This window comes from Corylus avellana, chromosome ca5, assembly GCF_901000735.1.
Source record: "Corylus avellana chromosome ca5, CavTom2PMs-1.0".
Lineage (NCBI taxonomy): Eukaryota > Viridiplantae > Streptophyta > Magnoliopsida > Fagales > Betulaceae > Corylus > Corylus avellana.
In genome coordinates, this window is record NC_081545.1 from 22,851,838 (window position 1) to 22,872,211 (window position 20,374).

At 35.2% G+C, this 20,374-nt stretch overlaps 1 protein-coding gene across 2 annotated transcripts; it reads right to left on the reverse strand.

Annotated features, from left to right (window-relative positions):
- Positions 1 to 841: 841 nt before the first annotated feature.
- Positions 842 to 18,577, reverse strand: LOC132180389 (uncharacterized). Of its 2 annotated transcripts, XM_059593190.1 has the most exons (15): positions 18,472 to 18,577; positions 17,989 to 18,147; positions 17,756 to 17,903; positions 13,826 to 13,941; positions 13,641 to 13,734; positions 11,544 to 11,689; positions 9,229 to 9,357; positions 9,053 to 9,160; positions 8,642 to 8,753; positions 7,436 to 7,579; positions 7,304 to 7,341; positions 7,128 to 7,220; positions 5,826 to 5,909; positions 2,037 to 2,186; positions 842 to 1,150 (listed from the first exon to the last, which is right to left on the reverse strand). In XM_059593190.1, exons 2-15 carry the CDS (start codon positions 18,055 to 18,057, stop codon positions 992 to 994), a joined length of 1,590 nt encoding a protein of 529 aa, XP_059449173.1. In that variant the 5' UTR covers positions 18,058 to 18,147; positions 18,472 to 18,577; the 3' UTR covers positions 842 to 991. The 2 variants fall into 2 exon arrangements, with proteins under 2 accessions (XP_059449173.1, XP_059449174.1); XM_059593191.1 differs by lacking the exons at positions 842 to 1,150; positions 2,037 to 2,186 and adding an exon at positions 5,527 to 5,609.
- Between the last annotated feature and the right edge of the window lie 1,797 nt (positions 18,578 to 20,374).

Consider the following 20,374-nt stretch of genomic DNA (forward strand, 5'->3'; position numbering starts at 1 on the left):
GAAGACCTGCATAATTTCTTATCTAATAAATATGTTTTTATTTTGTATCTTTATTTACCTAGTAACTTGTGATGATAGAGTCACAAGTATGATAAAATTGCAAGTGATATATTTAGAAAAATACATGCATCATCTTTAACCTACTATAAACTAATATCTCATTGTTAATATTTTTCCAAATTATTGATTATGTCAATGTCTCTTTCAAACTATAAAAATTTGTCAATATCCGCCCTAAAGTCAATAAAAAAACAAAATTCTTTATAAATTCGAATTAAAAAAAAAAAAAAAAAAAAAAAAAAGACAATCTTCCAAGAGTTAGCTCAGCAAATAATTCCCCCAAAACTTATGTAGTGTAATTTATCAAATCATTTAGTGCAAGGGAATGTAGCTATATGGTATAGCACAAAAAGATGAGATCAAGCTTTTAACCTCAAGAGGTTGGCTCAAGTGGCAAGGACCTTATTCTTGTAACATTCTATTAGGTCTAAAGTTCAAATCTTCTTGGGTTCAAACAATTATTTGGGCCCAACCCACCCAATCCGTGTTAAGGAGGTGCTTTATATGAATCCCAAGTTTACCCAACAGACGTGAATACACAAAGTAATCTTGACTTGAAAGGGTTCATCATAAAAAATCAATGCATTTAGTACACTAAAATTGGTGAAACTTAATAGATCGACAATTCTTCACTCTTGACATACAATGATTTGGTGTTTGTAATAATTTAGATTCCACAATGCACATAAAACTTAATACAAAAGAAAGAAAACAAGTGAAAATTACGAGTGTGACGCTTTCTTTCGACGAAAGATAAATATTTTTTTTTTCTTTCATAAATGGAATATTATTTATTCAAGTGTAAAATAAGAAATATATATTTATATTGCTACACTAATTCAAGTATTGAACGGTTTAAATGTAAAACTTATACAACCTTTACTTGAAGAAATGTCAGCAGTCATACATCCATAGGACTTGCATTCATAAATCAAGCTTTCAGCAGTGATGGTTCTTCAAAATCATGGAAAAGCATGACAGCATCGTCAAGCTCACGCAGCGATGATTCCAGGACGAACGCCACGTTTCTTCGTCGCTTATGTCTTTCCTCTCGTGACATAACTTGTTTGTCTGCTGGGAGGTTTATAAGCTGGAAGAGGGTTTTGCATAGCAAATTGTTAGTACATGCAAAAATATCAAATACTGGTTGCAACAAGGTGAAATAGTGCATTCGATTCAACAACTTCATTTTACAGAGGAATTTGAAGATCCAAAGACACAATGAAGTGATTTTTAACATCCAAATGCAACAATGTCAAAAGAGAGACAATGATGCTATTCAGGAGAAAATCTTTAGCCTGGAGCCTTCACAAACTCTATTTATACAGTAACATGTGTATGGCCATTTAAATTATAACCTAACTCACCGCAAAAAAAGGACAACAGAAAAAAGGAAAAAATTATTTACAATCTAAATTTTGTATCAAGGAATGGTAAGGTGTCTTAAGATCCCCCAATCACCACATGACCATTAATGATAAATCTTTTTTTTCTTTTCCTATGACAAGGAATCCCTCCCAACAGGCCACTTCATTTTTTTATCTTTGTTGGGTAAACCTCAGACCCATGTAAAGCACTCCCTTCACACTGGCTGCAATAAATTATTTGCACCTAAAGAGATTTGAGCCTTAGACTTGATGGAAATACCATAAGACCAAAGCCCTTACCATTAATGATAAATCTTCTTATAAAAAATAATCATATTGCAGAATTCATGATAGGCCCATTTAAATTGAACATCAATCAATTCAATTATAGGTCCATCAGGTAGTTAAATAGCCATAAACCCGTATAACTCAATAAGGAACTCCTCGCTAAATGCATGTAGCTGTGAACCTAATAGTATAAGCCATTCCTCAAAAAAAAAAAAAAAATTACCACTTCCAAAAAGAATTTGACAAGGAAAAATCAAAGGTAGCATACATAGAAATTCAAAGAGAGGCACCCAAGAGGATTAGCAATCATGTTCAACAGACCTCTTTTTCCTTTTCACGCTCATATGCCACTCGTTTACTCAAGTTTAAAGCAGCATGGAACATCTCGTCTAGTACATGTTCCTGTAGAGAGGGTTTATTAACTTTCCACAACAAGAATTGTGATTGTCTAGCTGCCGCAACAGTTATTTTCTGCAAGGAGAATTAAACATTATCATAAACAAGAACGACAAACTTTTTTTTTTTTTTTTTTTTTCTTTTTTTGCGACGAGTAAACTATATTCATTAAAAATCAAAGAGCACACCAAAGTACAAAACAAGTATACAAGAGAAATACTAAACCAAAAAAAGAAAAGAGGTCAAAAAAGTCATGGAAACTAGAAATATGAAAACAATCATATGCAGACATCCACTAGAAAGTGTATAGAAAAAGAAGGCTTCTAGCTATGCACCGTTCTCTCACAGTCTTCAAAGCTCCGGTAATTTATTTATTTCCAAATGCGCCACATTATACAAAGTGGAATCCAAAATCATCTTCAACATAGCTTCACTTTGAGGATCACCAAACTGTGCTCTTCAACAAGCGAGGAGATCTCTCTGTAATAACCCAGGAAAAATGCTAGCCACATCTACGCTATCACCCCAAAATGACTAGTCAATTTGAAGTTTCACTAAAATCACTTATAAAGCCCAATTTCACATATTAAGTAAGCAATGTAAGACTTACCACACATGTCTCTTTATAAACCAGACTCGATGTCGGCTACTCATCTTCCCAATAAATAACTGAGATGTTACAAACTCCCCCCCCCCCCCTTTTTTTTTCTTAAACCCCTGACGTGTAACGACCCGAAGAAAAGTGTTTGTCACATCTGCGCTATTACCTCAAAAAGACAAATCAATTTGCAGCTTCTCGAGAATCACTTATAAAGTTCAGTTTCACCTAACAAGTAAGCAATGTGAGACTTAGCACCCATAAGTGTTTCTATAAACCACTCACTCTATGTGGGCAACTCCTCTTCCTAATATGGAATTGACGTGTTACAAACTCTCCCTTAAACCCTAACAGGACCACATCATGAGGTGCTAACAATACTACATGGAATTACAACATAGCTTTGATATCATTTGTAATGGCCCAAAAATAAAATAAAATAAAAAGCGTTAAGACACATTTGTGCTATCACCTCAAAAGAACTAGTCAATTTGGAGGTTTCCTAGAATTACTTACAATGCTCAGTCTCACCTAGTAACCAATGTGGTACTTAGCACACATGAGTGTCTTTCTATAAACCATACATTCTACGTGGGAAACTTTCTATAATCCACCTACTGCATATGGACAACTTAAATATGGGATTAGGGTGTTACATGACGTCCTCGTTAAGGATCACGTCATAAGATGCTGACAATACCACATTCCATTACAAGGTGACTCTGGTACCATGAGTAACAACTCAAGGAAAGCGTTAGTAACATTGTCGCTATCAACCCAAAATAACTAGCAATTTGCAACTTCCCTATTATCACTTAATGAAGCCTAATTTCACCTAATGAGTAAACAATGTGTGACTACTACCCATGAGTCTATTTATAAACCACCTACTCTATGTTAGTTACTCATCTTTCCAAAATGAAACTAGAGTGTTACACTCTCACACGACGATGCTAACCCAAAAATAGAGTTTCATAAGGCACTAGCTATCTCACAATGGAGTAGGAGGTGGTCAACGGATTCTCCTCTCCTTACACATGCAGTACCAATCTACTACAATGATTTTTTTTAATTTCTTAATTTGTCCAAAAGCTGCTCTCATAGAGGCCTTGTTCCGCCTAATACACCTACAAACTCATAACCAATAATTTGTTTTCTAAACGTATATTACATCCACAAACACATATACTAGGGTTTTATCTATGTGCGTTGTCCGTAAGTATAATTGAACTACAGTGTTAAGCTTTTCATAAAGCTACCAATTTCTTTTTTTTAAATAAGCTTTAGTTAGAAAATAATTAGGGTTCTTTGTTATGTAATAACAAAACAAGGGGTTAGGAGGGAACCACATTTCCTTGGGTATCTGGATTGATAACTAAAGCTTATTTAAAATGTAAACGTATGTGGATTCCTTTCTAGAGAGTTGTGAATCTACATTCCCTTGGCTTTATGAATGTTTTCTTTCTTTTAAATGATAATAATGCCCATATCTCATACATTTTCATTATACTAATTAAGAGCAAAAGGAAGACTATATTGAAAGAGCTTGAAGTAAATACTAATTAAAAAATCAATATCTGGCAAACCTTTCACAAGGAATTAGCTAAAGAAAATTATCATTATAAGTAGGAAAAATGCAATGCATGTGTGCCAGTGTTTCTGTGTGGTATCTTTCTATGTAACGGGAATCGTTCTCAATGTCTATAAGGGGGGTTACATGGGGCCTAATTAACTGAAAGTCATATTTATCTTAGGGTGCGTTTGGAATTACGATTTCGCAAGAATAATTTGTGTTTTTACAAGATATTGCAAAACATAAGGCATTTGGCATTGCGATTTAAAAAGGACTTCATTTAAAATAAGAAAAAAAATCTGCGATTTCTATAAGCACACTAGGGGGTGCTTATTTTAAAAAGCGTGAATTTAAACCAAAATCACGATTTCGCATAACAAATATTTGATAAAAAATTATTTTTTAACATGTTTTATCAAACGCATTTACAATTTTAAAAAGTAGAGATTTTAAAAACGCAATTTTTTAAATCGTACTTATTAAAATCGCAATCCCAAACAAACCCTTAAGAATTTTTACAATGAAACATGGTCTAATATCCAATTATTTTCGTGGCATTTTTTTGAGGATTGGATCTTACAAGGCTTCGTCTAGTTTTGAAGACTTTTATCCTTCTTCTAATGAAATATAGTCAGTACAATAAGGCCAAAAAGGCCTACAAGAAAAGCTTCCTATAGAGGACGTATGGGCAAGCATTTTTCTAGCAAAGAGCATAATGGAAGACACCTTTTGGGTACTGTGAGGAAGGTGAGAAAGATCGACCAAATGAGATGGACAAAGGGATTTTTATAAATAATTCCTACAGAAAAATCCTACCATATTCCTAATCATTCCCAAACATGAAAATGGCCAGATTCTAGAGAATCCAAATTCTGAGGCAATCACATTCCAGAAAATGTGGGATGTTAGATTACTTTAACCAAACACCATGCAAAGTGTACCCACGCAAGAGATAGAGAGAAAGAGGTCATCAAAAAGAAAAAGAGGCAATAAGTTGTTGCAAAATACCTAGTAAGAGGCACCTATGTGATCGTATTTAAAAAATAAAAAAAAATAAAAAAAAAAATTGTACTTGCACCTCCCAAACTGACACTCCTTTGGCAAATACACCTCCAAATGAATATTAATGTTACTTAGCACCTTCAAATTATAATTTTTTTGCAATTCATACCCTTTTTTAGATTTTGGTGTTAAAATGCATGGAAAGTTGCACATGTGACCCGCACGTGCTATTTTTTTACTTGAAATACCTATATTACCCTTTTATTACCTTGTACTTTTTTTGTTTGATTTTTTTGCATGTCATGAAGATTCAGCTGGAGAAATCCTAGTAGCAATCAATCCAAGTTTGTTAGTCTGATGACTTCACCAAAAAAATCCCAATAAGAGCAACTCGCATTAAAATTAAAAAGAAAAAAACAGTCAAGCCTTTAGAAAGTAAAGCATTCAGGACCTTCTAGGTAGTTTTAGTATTTCCAAAATATCTGAGCTTTAATATTATATTAATTTGTGTGTGCGAATGCAAAATATGACAGCTGTTTACCTCCATATGCAAGTACCCATCACTCCACAGCTTAAAAAGCATCTTGGGTGCTTCCTTCTTTTCAACAAATGTGGTATCTGAAATCTACAAAAAAAAAGAAAAAAAATGATTTGCCTGAATATCATACCAACAATATTCTATCTGACTTATCTGCACAAGTTTCACTGAGAAGCAATTGCTCCAACAAAGGCCATGGAGAAAATAAAGATGACTGTAAAAGAAAAATCATTTCAAGTAAAGAGTGCAAACAGAAATTGCACCGCATAAGGAACAGAGATCATATCATATTAAGCAAATAAAATAAATCAATCTCAGTATGTTTCCTGCTATCCCACTCTTAATCTCATGCAGTGGGAGCGTTGGACAACATGGAGTGAAAAAGCAAAATGTGCATCAAGTGTAGTTTAAAGTGTAGGCATCAATCTCCTACAATATCAAAATTGTAAGCTACGATCGCAAATTTTGAATCGGGAATGCAGAAAACTATTTCCTCAAGTGCATTCTTCTCCAGAAATTGTTTTTCCATTTTATTGCACATTTTTTAGATGAAGTTTGTCATCTCCAACATGACTCAAGCTTAATAAGTGAAAAATTTTGAATGGCTCAACTTTCGCAAGAATCCTATGGCACAAAGATGTAGGTAGAAACTACTTACAAAAAAAAAAAAAAAGAGATGCAAGTAGAAACACCCTTATAAGCAGCAACCAACCTCTAGACAGAAATTTCATGGCCTTTGTGTTCCTTATTTCCTCTCCTAATTATATTGTCGTTAATATTCGCCAGCACCATCCTGCACCTAATTCTTATCATATGTATCTTGTTAACCTATTAACTTGCATTCCACATTCAAGTGAGGACCATTCTACACCAGGAAAATTGGGTGTCAAAGGGGTAGCCAAAAGACATGTATACTATAGATTGTATGAGGACCAGATCCTGCAACGCAGAGAAAGAAGAATGAAGGATACACAAAACTACACCAGATTTATTACATGACTTTTTGATAGGTTAAAGGTATGTGTAAGCTGACATCTAGTATGAAAAGCGAAACCTATAAATTGATAGACAATAAAATCATACTGAGATAAATAACAACCTAATCTTAGGAAAAAGGAATGACATGCATATCCAACATCACAATATGTAGGGGAAAAGATTGTAACCATGTCCATCATTAAGATAGCACATTGTCAACATAGGAATTTATGTTGAATGACAGCCAAGTGCCAACATAAGATTTTTAATTTTGGGCCACTTGTAGCAGAACTCAAAGAAAATTTATCAATATAAATTCACAATTACCTTCTCGGTCTCAACGAGGCAACCAGTTTTTGACAGTAATCTGAACATTTTATAAGCGTTCCTTCCATATCTTTTCAACACAATTGACTCCACCTGCAGTGTAGAAAATGTAAGACAGCTTTTAGTGACTGAAACGTAGATTTTCATATCTTTTGAAACAACACTTATCAAGAAACCTCATCATTCTGTGCTAATTCGACAATTTTCTTCAAATCTGTAGAAGAAATATGAATGCGTCAATAGAAACCAAATAATACAAAAATCAACCAAAGATAAAGATGTGAACTCATTAATACCGCAACACCTACCAATACTATATGACTCATCTGTCCCTCTTGCAGAGGATGAACAACCCAACTGGACAAGGGAAGCTCTGACACGGTCTAAGGTCATACCACGCCCTTCTTCACTGTTCATTACCTCTTCAAAAATGGTATTCAGTGACAAGGGAACTGCAACATGTAATACAAAGTATATGCTACCTAGTTAGCATGAGAAAATGTCATGGAGAGAATGGAAGATTAGTGAATCATTTCACTTGTTTTCATTTTTTGTTTTCTCTGCCATGTATTGTGTTATGACTTCTAAGGAAAGAAAGCACGTTTTAGAAAATGCATTCAAAAAGACACCAAGGAATGCATATGAGCACCGAAGAAAAAGAAAGCATTGAATTGGCTCAATACAAGCCACAACATCAAGAAAAGGCGAGCTGAATTTGAAATAAAGAAATTGCATCAACTACAACACACAATAGGATAGTTCACATAACTAATGCTGGATAGAACACAGATGTTTAAGGGTAAACTATAACGATGAAATACTAATTGAAAGGCCACTTCATTAAACATAGAACTACGACATACAATCTATTGAAGAGGGTGTTGAATCCTCCTCCAATCTGTGATTTGACTACAGTAACTGATTAGTTTTTTATTTCAAAACGAAAGACTATAGAGAGGTTAAGAAATGCCATTCCCATGCTCCCACATCCACTCTCCTAAATTGTATCCTAGATCTCAACCATGAAATACTTGGGCTTTCATAACTACTTGTACTACCGGAACAAAGCAACCTATGTTAAAGTTGTTCAAAGTGAGTTTAGGTCTAGGCATGCATCACTTAGCAACCCCAGCAAAAGGTTTCCTTCATGCAACTTCTTATTATTTAGTACTACTGATTCTTTAACTTAAAATACTAGATCCCCATCTGTTCTTCCTTTATTTAGACCTGCCAATTACTAGTTATAAATTCTTCAAATGCATGAAGACCCCAATCTGACACCAGTGATTAGATCTTTCTTCGGGGTAGAGGTCACAATTATGTCATTCCTACAAGTGACTCCCCATTTAGGATTGGAAGAAAAGCTATACGATGCCTTCAAGATCAAATACAAGTCACACACACATATATATGTATGTATCAATTACAATCGAAATATAATGTTAAAAACACAAAAGATAAATAAATATAGGTATTCAAATTCATTAAGCAATTGTCTAAAAGTTCAGTTTTACCAGACTTCTCTGTTTTCACTCTTTTCTCTAAACTTCTCACTGCCTCCAGCATTGCTCTTAAGACAATTGAAGCTCCATCATCCAGGCGTGTTCTCACATTCTCAATGCAAGCCTAGAATAGAATGTATGGGCAGAATTATGTACACCACACTATTTCAATGATATCCAGGAAGCTGATGTAAATACAATAAAAAGAAGTTTAAATATTTCATCTCACATAAAAAAAAACATATCTGCTTATCATTGTAAATGGAAAAAAATGGAAACCCATTAAGTATTAAGAAAAATCAAAGATAGAAAGGAAAAGGAACAGTTTCATCCATCTGAAGATATAAAAGAACAAGTAGAAGAGGACTTACAAGATGCAAAATACTACACAGATGAGAGAAAAAGAAAGAAAAATGTACCGACCTTATGCCTAAGACGACACATAAATTCCTCAAAATTGGCACGCAAAAGAACTACTTCCTCCTCTTCAACTGCCGATTCTCTATCTAACTCCAAAGCGTCATATTTGCGCTATAAAATGAGAAGATAGCAATTAGCATACGAGTAACCCTGGGAACTTGAAATGACAATCCTCATACCTTTTCTCCAACACTTGTTTCTCTGCTGACATTAGATCCAGTATTTGTTATAATTGAAAATCTTTGAGCATCCATAGGAGCTGCTGCTCCTAGAACACGTTGTTCGATTGTCTCAGATTCTTCATTTCTCTGTCAGCATTTATTTAGAATAGAATGTGGTATAAGGATCCATATGACAGATTACATACTCATTTTTTATTTTTATAAGTAATTGAAATATCATAAAAAGCGTGAAGTGCCCCCAGGTAGTATATAAGAGAAAACACCTTCCTAGCTAGAAGTAGAAAAAAGAACAAAGACATCATGATAACTGAGAACCAAAAGAGAAATAAATGCAAATGTTCAAAAATAAAGAGTAAAGAAAAAAAGACTTCAACTCTTCCACGTCCTTTTGCGGTCCTCACAATTTCTATAATTTCTCTCTCCAAAGACACCACAAGAGGCAAGGAGACATCATTTTCCGTACAATAGCACTCCAAGCATTACCAGTAGTCAATTACTCGGATAGGCATAACCCGAGACAGCCCAAAGCATTTGAAAAAACTATTCCATAGGGCACAAGCAACTTCACAATTGAGAAGAAGATGGTCGACAGACTCCTCATTCCTCTTACATGCTCAAGATTGCTCTATTCTCATTTTCGTTTTATGTTTTTGATAAGTCGCACCATTTATTTATTATGAGTATGTAGATTACATACTAAAATCTATGATGGTGCAACATGATCACCTAGAGGTAACTCAAAATAACCCTGAAATAAAACGTTTTCTTCTTCAATACCCTATAACAATGGAGGGCTACCTATGACTGTTTTCATATTTCTAGTTTTTATTACTTTTTTTAATCCTTTTTTTCCTTTTCCAATGCACTTGGGTGCATTTTTTATGAAACATTTATAAAATAAATTCCATAGGGGAATGGGGAGCCAATTGGAGTGCAAAGCACATGATAGAAAGATCTGATCTCGAATGTTCGCTTCCAAAAGGGATCTAACAAGATTTTATCCCCGCCACCTTGTCTCGACCTAAGAGAATACAAGAGATCAAAGAAAGAAGTGACCATGTCTACCCCTAATCATGCACTAGTCTGGTAAGAAATATTCTAATGAAGATTTTCATTAGAAAACTGCATATGATCAAAGCCTCCTTATAGCAAGCAATGTCAAAACAATTCCAGAAAGTTGCCTTCAGTGGATGATCCCCACCCCAAACCAAACCATGTCAAAACCTGATCTACAACCTCAATGGAACACCATCCTCCCCACATGCTATCATATTGGTTTCCATAGAATTTCATGAGGTCAATGTTAGAGTTAAAAGCCGACCTCTTTATGCTTGAATGCCAGCGTACAATAGTTCTCGCTTCTCTACTTTTACTGAATTTCTGGACTAGTGTTCTTTTTCTCCCTAATTGGGGGTCTCTCTTGTATACTTATTGCATACTTGGGTTTTGTTACTCTGCGCTTTCTATTAAGATTGATTTTTTTATCAAAACTAAATAAATCCCTTGGGGAACAAGCTTTGACAACTTTTAACTTTTTCCATGTATCATTACATTATCCAAAACCTATGGAACTGCTACCAGCATGAAAAAAGTTTACAATGTTGTGTAGGTCCAATTGGGGGTCTCTCTTGTATACTTATCGCATACTTGGGTTTTGTCACTCTACGCTTTCTATTAAGATTGATTTATTTATCAAAACTAAATAAATCCCTTGGGGAACAAGCTTTGACAACTTTTAACTTTTTCCATGTATCATTACATTATCCAAAACCTATGGAACTGCTACCAGCATGAAAAAAGTTTACAATGTTGTGTAGGTCCAATATGTTTTCCCTCTGAAATCAATTGTACAGATAAACTTATTACTCAGAATTTAATTAGCAAAATGACCTCCTAGCATTTAATGAATTTTCTATTGCAGATACAACTTTGGTATGGAACTCTGCCACTCTACTATAGTTAAGAATTCAGTAATGTGTGGTGGCTGAAATTATCTATCTAGCTGCATTATGCATAGTTACACTTAAGAGTTTTTGACTTTTTTGAATTCTTTTGCAATAAGTTGAATCAAAATTTTTTATCTATCACCGTCGATCACCAAATCTTAAGAATAACTGCAACACATCCCAACTATTGAGAGAGCTGTAATTTGAAATATAAATTGGTTATCATGGTTAACGAGCAATAGCATGCACAATCTACAGATTGAATATGCACATACGCATGCAAACACACAAGTCGTCCACTGTCATTCCTAATTCTATACAACAGACAATCATCAGCATGTAAACTTGACAGGAGTCAACAATTACCTTAGAAGACTTAGCACCTCGCCTCTTGGCAGTAGTTTCATCTTTAACTGGTGTAGCAAGAACTGGTTCATGGATTGGGCAGCGTTCAACATAACGGGCAGCCAAAAGTTTAAGAAGGTTTTCTTGTACAATATCTTCACAATTTCCTGAAAAGAATTATAAATCAAGTAAAAAAAACAAACAAACATACTTGCAGCAGAAATACATCATCTTAATAGCATATTTGGGCGCAAAAATATGAGTTGGCCCTCGAGATTGATGCCCCTACACTTCCCACATTGACTGCTTTTGAAAGCTTTTGGGTATGTTTGTTAATGTTTTTGAGGAATATTTTTTTGTTTTTGGTTTGAAAAAGTATTCTGATGCGACATAAATGTAAAAATATTTTTGAGTATTTTATGTCTTTCGTTGTAACCACATCTACGTTATCACTCCAAAAGGACTAGTCAACCAATTGAAGCTCCCTAGAATAGAATCATTAAGTTGTTAGACTTAGCACCCATAAATGCCTTCATAATTCACACACTCTATGTGGGCAATTCATCTTTCTAATGTGCGATTAGGGTATTATAATATCCCCCTAAATCTCAAACGTCCTTATCAAGACCATATCATGCAGTATTCTAGTACCACGCGGCGTTATTAGGATTGTTCTGGTACCATTTAACTAAGCCAATGAGATCACTAGCCACACCAGTGTTATTACTAAAAAATGACTAGTCAAGCAATTAAAGATCCCTAAAATCACTTATAAAGCATAGTCTCACCTAATAAGGAACTAATATGAGACTTGCACCATGAACGCCTTTATAATCTACCCACTCTATCTGTACTATTCATCTTCCCAACGTGAGACTGAGGTGCTACATGGGTTGTTTGTTAATGTTATTGTTTTAAGAACAAACAACAAAAGACGGAAGAAGAGAATTTTAACAAACGAAGCCGACATTTTTTTTTCTTGTTTGCATTTTCCATGAATGCAGAAAATAAACAACACTGAAAAAGCCTAGGGATTTTAGCATGTAACCAGCGTTCAGAACCAGCCGCAAAGACTCCAGCCTCATCTCAACCTGCCTTGCCCTGCCCAACTGGATTTTGTTCAGGTGAACAAGCAGTTGGTCCTTTTACTACAGAAAAAGTACCATATTACCCCATAAATGGGAACAAATATCGAAAGTCTTCTACGGATTCCATCCATTCATTGTTTATGGGCATTGGTATCAGGGTAAGTATGACCTATAAGATGGTTTTCCCTGTTGAACATTGAGTTCTTCTCTTATATATAAAAATATTTCTCTGCAAACTCTGCTAACACAACATCCTCAACAAGCTCTCTATTTTCTTCTTTTCCATCTAAATCTTATTTCTATTTGCATTCTGACTTGGTATATTTTGACAGTTCGCCACACTTCTATACTTATCCACACATGTCCGCAGTCGACCATCCACATCAATATCTTGGAAATTAGCCACAAAAACATACCAGGAAATTACTCAAAGGGAAGGGCGCAGTGCTAATTTTTTATGACTGCGATCCACCGATCTTCATTACATAATTGCCATTCTATCACATCTATCTAAAAACCTTTTTGTCATAAGCTCAAATCTATTTCAATAATTAAAATATATTATATGTTTTAAAGTCCTTATGGCAGCCCCAAAACTGATTAAGACTACTCTGATAGCTATGTAGAACTATTCAAAATTGATTTTTCAAGGTGAATCGATCTACACATTGACAACAAAGATATATCATTTGCTAAATTCTCATTATGCCTTGCACCCTTACCCCTTGTCTGTCTAAAGATCAGATGTGTAAAGAGATTCTTATTGCTAGCTCATGGAGTGTTATTCATCATAAAGTAGTGAAAAAGATTAGATGTATAAAATTATTGAAGCTTTTTAGGCACCATCTCCATCCAAAGATCACCCGTCTTTAAATCACCTACTGCAACCACAACGTTCAATATTACAAATATGATTCAACATCAATTTCACTTGCACCAAAAAAATATAAAGATAAACAATGCAGAAAGAAAACAATACCCCCAATACGAAATAAAATAAAATAAATTCAAACATTCACAAGGGACTCACCATCTTTTTTACTTGATTTCTCTCTCTCTCTTTCTACCATTTGCTTCAGTGTAAGCCTCCCATGCTGAAGCAAACCCTCAAGAAGTTCTTTACACTGGACAAACAATGAAAAAAATTCAATAACATAATTTTAACCAGGCTACAAAAATTTAGTAAAACATCCAACCAAAACTAAAAGAACTTACTTCATCAAATTCACTAGAAACAATCTTCAAGAATTTGGAAAACCTCATGCGATGAAGTATGTTATTAAACAACGCCAAGTACTGGGTATTAGCTTTTGGCCCATCTTCTAAACCATCTGCAAGTACAATTCTTCAGATCATTATTTATGAGTTTACTTTACTCTCTTGTTGGTTGCTTAGAGACTTTTGTACTTGTAATTTTTCCATTATATTTAGCCAATGAATTATTATTGGCACAAATTACTAGCATTTCCAAACTGGAATTTCATGAAACTCCAATTATGTGGAGCTCAAAAAACCTGTTTGTAATAGAAACTTTTTTTTTTATAAGTAATGTAAATTATTAAAAAGTGTATGGCACCCCTAAGTACACAAGAGGCTCCAAACAAGCAAGAAACCCAAGCGACAGCAAGACCACCCACAAAACCACTCACTCGACATGCCCTCAAGCCCAAAACCCACAAAACAAAAAAGCCCGAAACCCCCGCAAAGCACTCAACGCTAGACAGCATGAGTCTTGCACTTTCCCCCACCTAGAGGATGCTCCCTTAGCAGCATAGTTGATGCGGCATTATAAATTCAGAAGCTCCCTTCAACCCTTTACCTTCCGAGGGGTAACCTCTAAGGTGGCATCGATCCCCTCACATGGATCCCCCCCATCAAATCACAATCCAGTCGGGTGGTAGGGGGGAAATCACCCAAAGGGTAAGGTAAATCTTCGTCTTCCCCACCCCAAAAACCACAGCCCTCCTAACGTAGCGGAAGATTAAGGTAACTAATCAAAGAACAGTGTCTTTAATTCTGCAAGAAGAAGCATCTTCGTCTTCTACTCAAAAGATAAAACAAGCCTGCATGCTAACAGAAAAATAAAACTCTGAAGAGTATTTGAGAGAGAATAATTCAAAATGAGTTTTTACTTTTTTTTTTTACATAATAAGCTAGCCTATATATAGAAGATAAATACTTGTAGAGAAAGTAAACCTACTTCTAGTAGACAAAGTAAATCTAATCCTAATAGAGAAAGTAAATCTAATCTTAATAGGAAAGTTAACATAATTCTAGTAACAATAGTAAACATAATCCTAATAAGAAAAGAAAAATAATTAAAGCAAATCTAACCCTATTAAGGAAATAAAGTCCTAATAAAATAAAAATTGACAATCAGCGGGAATCGTGACAATCTTTTCTTTTGTACTTCCATTGTTTGAGAACGGATAAAATTCTGATCAAGCGGCACTGCTCCAATATTATTTTTGATATTTTCCTTATTTTCGTTTTTACCAAAAATATAGGTAAATATCATACAACATCAGACACCCGACTTTAAAAAAACTCGTCCTCGAGTTTTCTTCGGGACATAGCACGCGCAGCTCCTCCGCAGAAATATATTTGGAGAAATCTACATAGATTTCACCAAGACACGTTTTCTCCTTTTCGTCATTTTCTATAAAAATCCCCCCAACGATTTCTTCATGGACGTCATCTTCAACTTCACCGTTAACTTCCAAAAGATCGTCAATTTTTGTGGTGGTTGTGATGAGTTGCATCTGTGGTAGAGGAGGTTGCACTGAGCAGGTTGCAACTGTGGTGGAGGAAGTTGCACTTGTGGTGGAGGAGGCGGTAGCTGTTCCTCCATTGATGTAGTTGTTGGAATCAATGATGGTGGCTGCACATATGTTTTCTCTAACGGCAGTCCACTTCTTCAACCAACTTAACATCTTCCACAACTTATTCACCATAATTAAAATTCTCTTCATAGGCAAAGGGCGTATTTGGAGAGTTATGAAGATGATTATGGACATGACGAAAATGGCTTATGTCATCCTCACGAAATCGGTCAACATAAGGATACTGGACAGGTTCCCTTCAGATCCCATAATCATCTGATGGTAGAAACCGGGCATTGAGTAACTGCTTCATCTTGGGCCAAGATGTCACAGGTCTTTTTCCTTCCCTGGATCGAGAGAGCTTCAACCATTCCCACCAAGCAGATGCTCCACCTCTGAGCTTATAAGCCACCAACTTCACCTTCTTTTCTTCCGGAATACACATGTACTAAAAAAATCTTTCTACCTCCATTATCCAGTCAAGGTAATCTTTAATGTGAAGATAACCATCGACTGAAGGGATTTCGATATTCATCCGGTACTCCTGGGTGTCTCTATGATTCCAATGGGCATGCATCTACCTACGTTCAAATGACTCACACAACTGGCGCACCTTCTGTTGCATCATTTGCGTCGTCTGCCAGAGCTCTTGGAATTCGACTCTCAAAGGAGCCTCAGATCGCTTGATGTATCGCTGGTAGTCGAATCTCGAAACAACATCTCTCTCACGAACGGCGTCGTTATAGAAGTTGTTGTTGTAGTATAAGTTGGCCATCGAATCCAGATAATGCCGGCTCAGATACCCCATGAATTTGACTCTCGAAAGAGTCTCTCTCCTACAAGCGGCGTTGTTGGAAAAGTTTGTCACCATTGCGCTGATTGGCCATGATCAGGATAAAGCCTGCTCTCATACCAACTGACGTAGCGGAAGACAAAGGTAACTAATCAAAGAACAGCGTCTTTGATTCTGCAAGGAGAAGCATCTTCGTCTTCTACCCAAAAGATAAAACAAGCCCGCAGGCTAAAAGAAAAATAAAACTCCGCAAAGTATTTGAGAGATAATTCTCTGATTTGATAATAATTCAAAATGAGTTTTTTTTTTTTACAAAATAAGCTAGCCTATTTATAGAAGATAAATACTTGTAGAGAAAGTAAACCTACTTCTAGTAGACAAAGTAAATCTAATCCTAATAGAGAAAGCAAATCTAATCTTAGTAGGAAAGTAAATATAATCCTAGTAAAAATAGTAAACCTAATCCTAATAAGAAAAGGAAAATAATTAAAACAAATCTAACCCTATTAAGGAAATAAAGTCCTAATAAAATAAAAATAAAATCTTAATATAAAAATTGACAATCAGTGAAAATCGTGACAATCTTTCTTTTTGTACTTCCATTGTTTGAAAACGGATAAAATTCTGATAAAGCGGCGCTGCTTAAATATTATTTTTTATATTTTCCTTATTTTTGTTTTTACAAAAAATATAAGTAAATATCGTCCTACATCACCTCCTCTTCACTATCCACCAACTCCGAAGATGGACTGACCAAACCTATCACCGCACTAGAAGATACAAGCAGGGTATTGAACGCCAACACTGCCACGGCAATCAAGCTATCGTCCATTTTCAAAAATTTGCTATCCCTCATCTTATGGTTATAGCACTTCATGGGTTTAGAGCTCAGCAAAGATGGGTACCCCAAATCAAACGCCCGAAGCCCTTCAGCCACAAACTTATATCATATTCAGGTCCTTCGGGCAATTTTTCCAAACTCATTTTTATCAAGACTTTTGGTTCACTTGCAACCCAAATAAAGGAAATCCCTACACCCCAACTCTCAACTTCTATTTATTACCTTTCCACATTTTCATCGCAAACAAACAACAAAATTAAGTCAAATATATAAACTTGTACAGAATAGATATTAAAAGAAACTACCTCTAGTTCCCATATTATTAACTTTTTTTTTAACCCCAAGATAAAACTCAATTAGCTAGGAACCACGGCTCATGAAGCAAGGGTCATTAGTTCAAATCTCTCATTTCCCCTTCCCCTTGGGCCAATTACTTAAAAAAAATAAAAAATTGCTTTCTTTCCTTTCCCTACATTTCCATGGCAACCAATCAGCAAAGTCGTCATAAAATAGCTACAATGTAGGGGCTGAAGAGGAAAAACAAAAACAAAAAGACAAAATTATACGAAATAGAAACAATGAAAAACCCTAAACCCCAATTTCGGTACAATCACTTTCTTTCCTTTTTTACAACATTTTGATGGCAATCAAACTGAAAACAAAGCATAGAATTTAGTGGACAAGATAACCTTGTTGCTCGAGAGAGAAAGCTTGAACGCAGTTGTGTTGGATCAAGATGAGTAGGGAGCTCTTGACCTGTTGTGGGGTGAGCTCCGTGAACCGAACTATGAGTTGAAGGGTGAGGGGTCCTCTTCGAAGAAGACTCTCACAAACTTTCTGCATAATATTTGGATACAAATATTAGAACATGCAGACACAGAAATAGGTATATGTGTAGGTTCAGAGAGAGAAAGAGAGTTACCGCAACGATGTTGCCGAACTGGTTGGTCATGAGGTGTACGCCCAACTTGATGCCGTACTGGGTCACCATGGTTGTCTTTTTTCTTCCTCCTCTTCTTCGCGAAACGGATTTAGAGAATGAGAGCAGCAGGAGAGATAGAGGGCGCCGAAGAACCCCAAGCTGGGATGTAAACCACAATATCAATCATTTTAGTATGATAAATAAACAAGTAAATCAATACATCAATAAGACAACCATGTGACCAAATTACTCATTTCTTTATTTCTCTTTTAAAATCTTAAGACAATTGTGCCATTGTCTATTTCACGGTAGCTGCTGCTACCGCTGTCAATTGAAGGAGACAAAGAGAGATAAGAGAAACAGAGAGAGAGGGATGAGAGATGGAAACAGAGAGAAAGGGGGAAGAGAGAGGATGGGTTGACGATGCAGAGAGATATAAATGTGAGGATTAAATAGAAAAAAGGATGATGCAGAGAGAGATACCTGGGTTGACAAGACAATAGTGGTTTTCTCAGCCGTTGAGTGTCGAGGGTTCTGTGAGGGTTTTGTAAGAAATTTCTTTTCTTTTCTTTTTTCCCTTTTTAAGCCATGAGCTTATTCCCACGAAGAAACTAAACTAATCGGCAGCGTTCAATGTTCATCTATACGGACCATACCATTCTGGGCCAGAAAGGTCAGATGTAGAGAGCAACTTAAAGACTGAAAGTAGAATTGATGTTTGTTTTACATGGGTTTATGAGCCCAAAAGCCCAGGCCCATATCAACATTTCTTGTTCAAAATCACATACTTTTTTTTTTTTTGCCTGCCTAGTGGTTGGGTCACTTTGGAGCCTGTTTAAATTTTAGAGTCGTTTGGCTTTGAGATTTTGTACGATTTTAAATAAAAGGGTTAAATAATTTTTTCCTCTATTTTGTTTAACAACTTTATTTTGTTTCTCTCGGCTTTGTTTTGTATCATAATGGTACCTTAATAGTCAATAATAATTGATTAAAAATAGAAATGGTATCTCCGTCAAACTTTTATCCAAAAATTTACGAAAATTTACGTCAACCCTCTTAAAAAGTCATCATGCCTCTATACTAATTAAAAATTTAAAAAAAAAATAAAAAAATTTTAAACTAAAATTATTAAAAACATTAAAAAAAATTATTAAAAAGAAAAAGAAAAAAGGGTGAGGCCATGGGGATATTTTCTCTGCAAATGGCCGTATGGGTAGATGAAGGAGAAGAAAATTTTTGGACTTTCTCTTGCCATCTCCAAATGGGTAGGTGAAGGAGATGGAATTTTTTCTTTTTTAGGTATTTCCTTGTTGCCTTGCCCGAAAGGGTATGAGGAAGAGAGAAAAATTTGGACCACGAAACATCGAGCAGATATTCAGAAACCAGAGGGTTAGTAGTGGGCAGAGGATCGATAGTATATAATGCGGATGCGGGTTCCATAGAGAAAATTACTCTCAGAAAATTTCTTCTTTCTTTCCAAAAAAAAAAAAATACCTATTTTGTCTCTTTCTCTCTCTATCTTTGAAATTTTCTCTTGTTCTCTCATATCTCTCGCTACACAACAACTGGAAGCAAGAAAAAGAAAATTGAGGTAATAATTAGTTTATCTCTTCCATGGACTCTATCCCTCTTAGTTCCTCCATGTGAATCTTTGAATTTGTTGAGTTTTTGGGAAAAAGATTGTTGCTCGGTGTTAGAACAGTTTTTGACACAATGTGAACTATGAGTTCTTCGGGGCCTTCTAGATATGCAATATGTCGTTGTGCACTCCAAAATTGCTACAAAAGAAATAAGAGTGTCAAAGTGTCTGCCGGCGTCTATGCTGAGAAACTCCTATGCTTAAATCAATTTATTGGAGAAGAGCAATTTGATGAACAAAGCTCAATAATTTAGCCTAATCAAGTATTATTAATATCAGTGAAATATTCAAATTCATTTGTACCTTGTGTAGGGGCCTATTTATAGGCTTAATAGTTTGATGTAGACTTGGGCTAGTTCTTCGTTGAATTGAGATTTCTGAGAGTTGTAATTGGACTTGGGCTCCTACTCCAATATAAACTTAGACCTCGTTTGCTTTGCGGATTGTCTAGTACATTGGAAAAGGGTTAGCTACCACTAGGAATAGAAGAGTGTGAAATAGATTAGCTATTCATATTCCTTTGTTTGATTGTAACACTAGAATAAACTAACTAATCTTATTCATTTGTTTGGTACAATGCAATATGTTGGTGAATGAAATCGTATTGTGATCAAATTTTCTAAAATACCCTTATAATACAAATACAATTTATATTATTAAGGACTTTTAAAAAATTAAAAAAAAATAAAAAAACAAATATATTGAAAATAAAAAAATCAAACTATGTTGAAAATAAAAATAAATAAA

Coding starts and splice junctions, on each gene's coding strand:
- LOC132180389 (XM_059593190.1), bottom strand. CDS start 18,057: ATGGTGACCCAGTACGGCATCAAGTTGGGCGTACACCTCATGACCAAC. Junction 17,904..17,988: donor AGTTCGGCAACATCGTTGCG/GTAACTCTCTTT, acceptor AATATTATGCAG/AAAGTTTGTGAGAGTCTTCT. Junction 9,358..11,543: donor GAGGTGCTAAGTCTTCTAAG/GTAATTGTTGAC, acceptor AAATGCTGACAG/AGAAATGAAGAATCTGAGAC.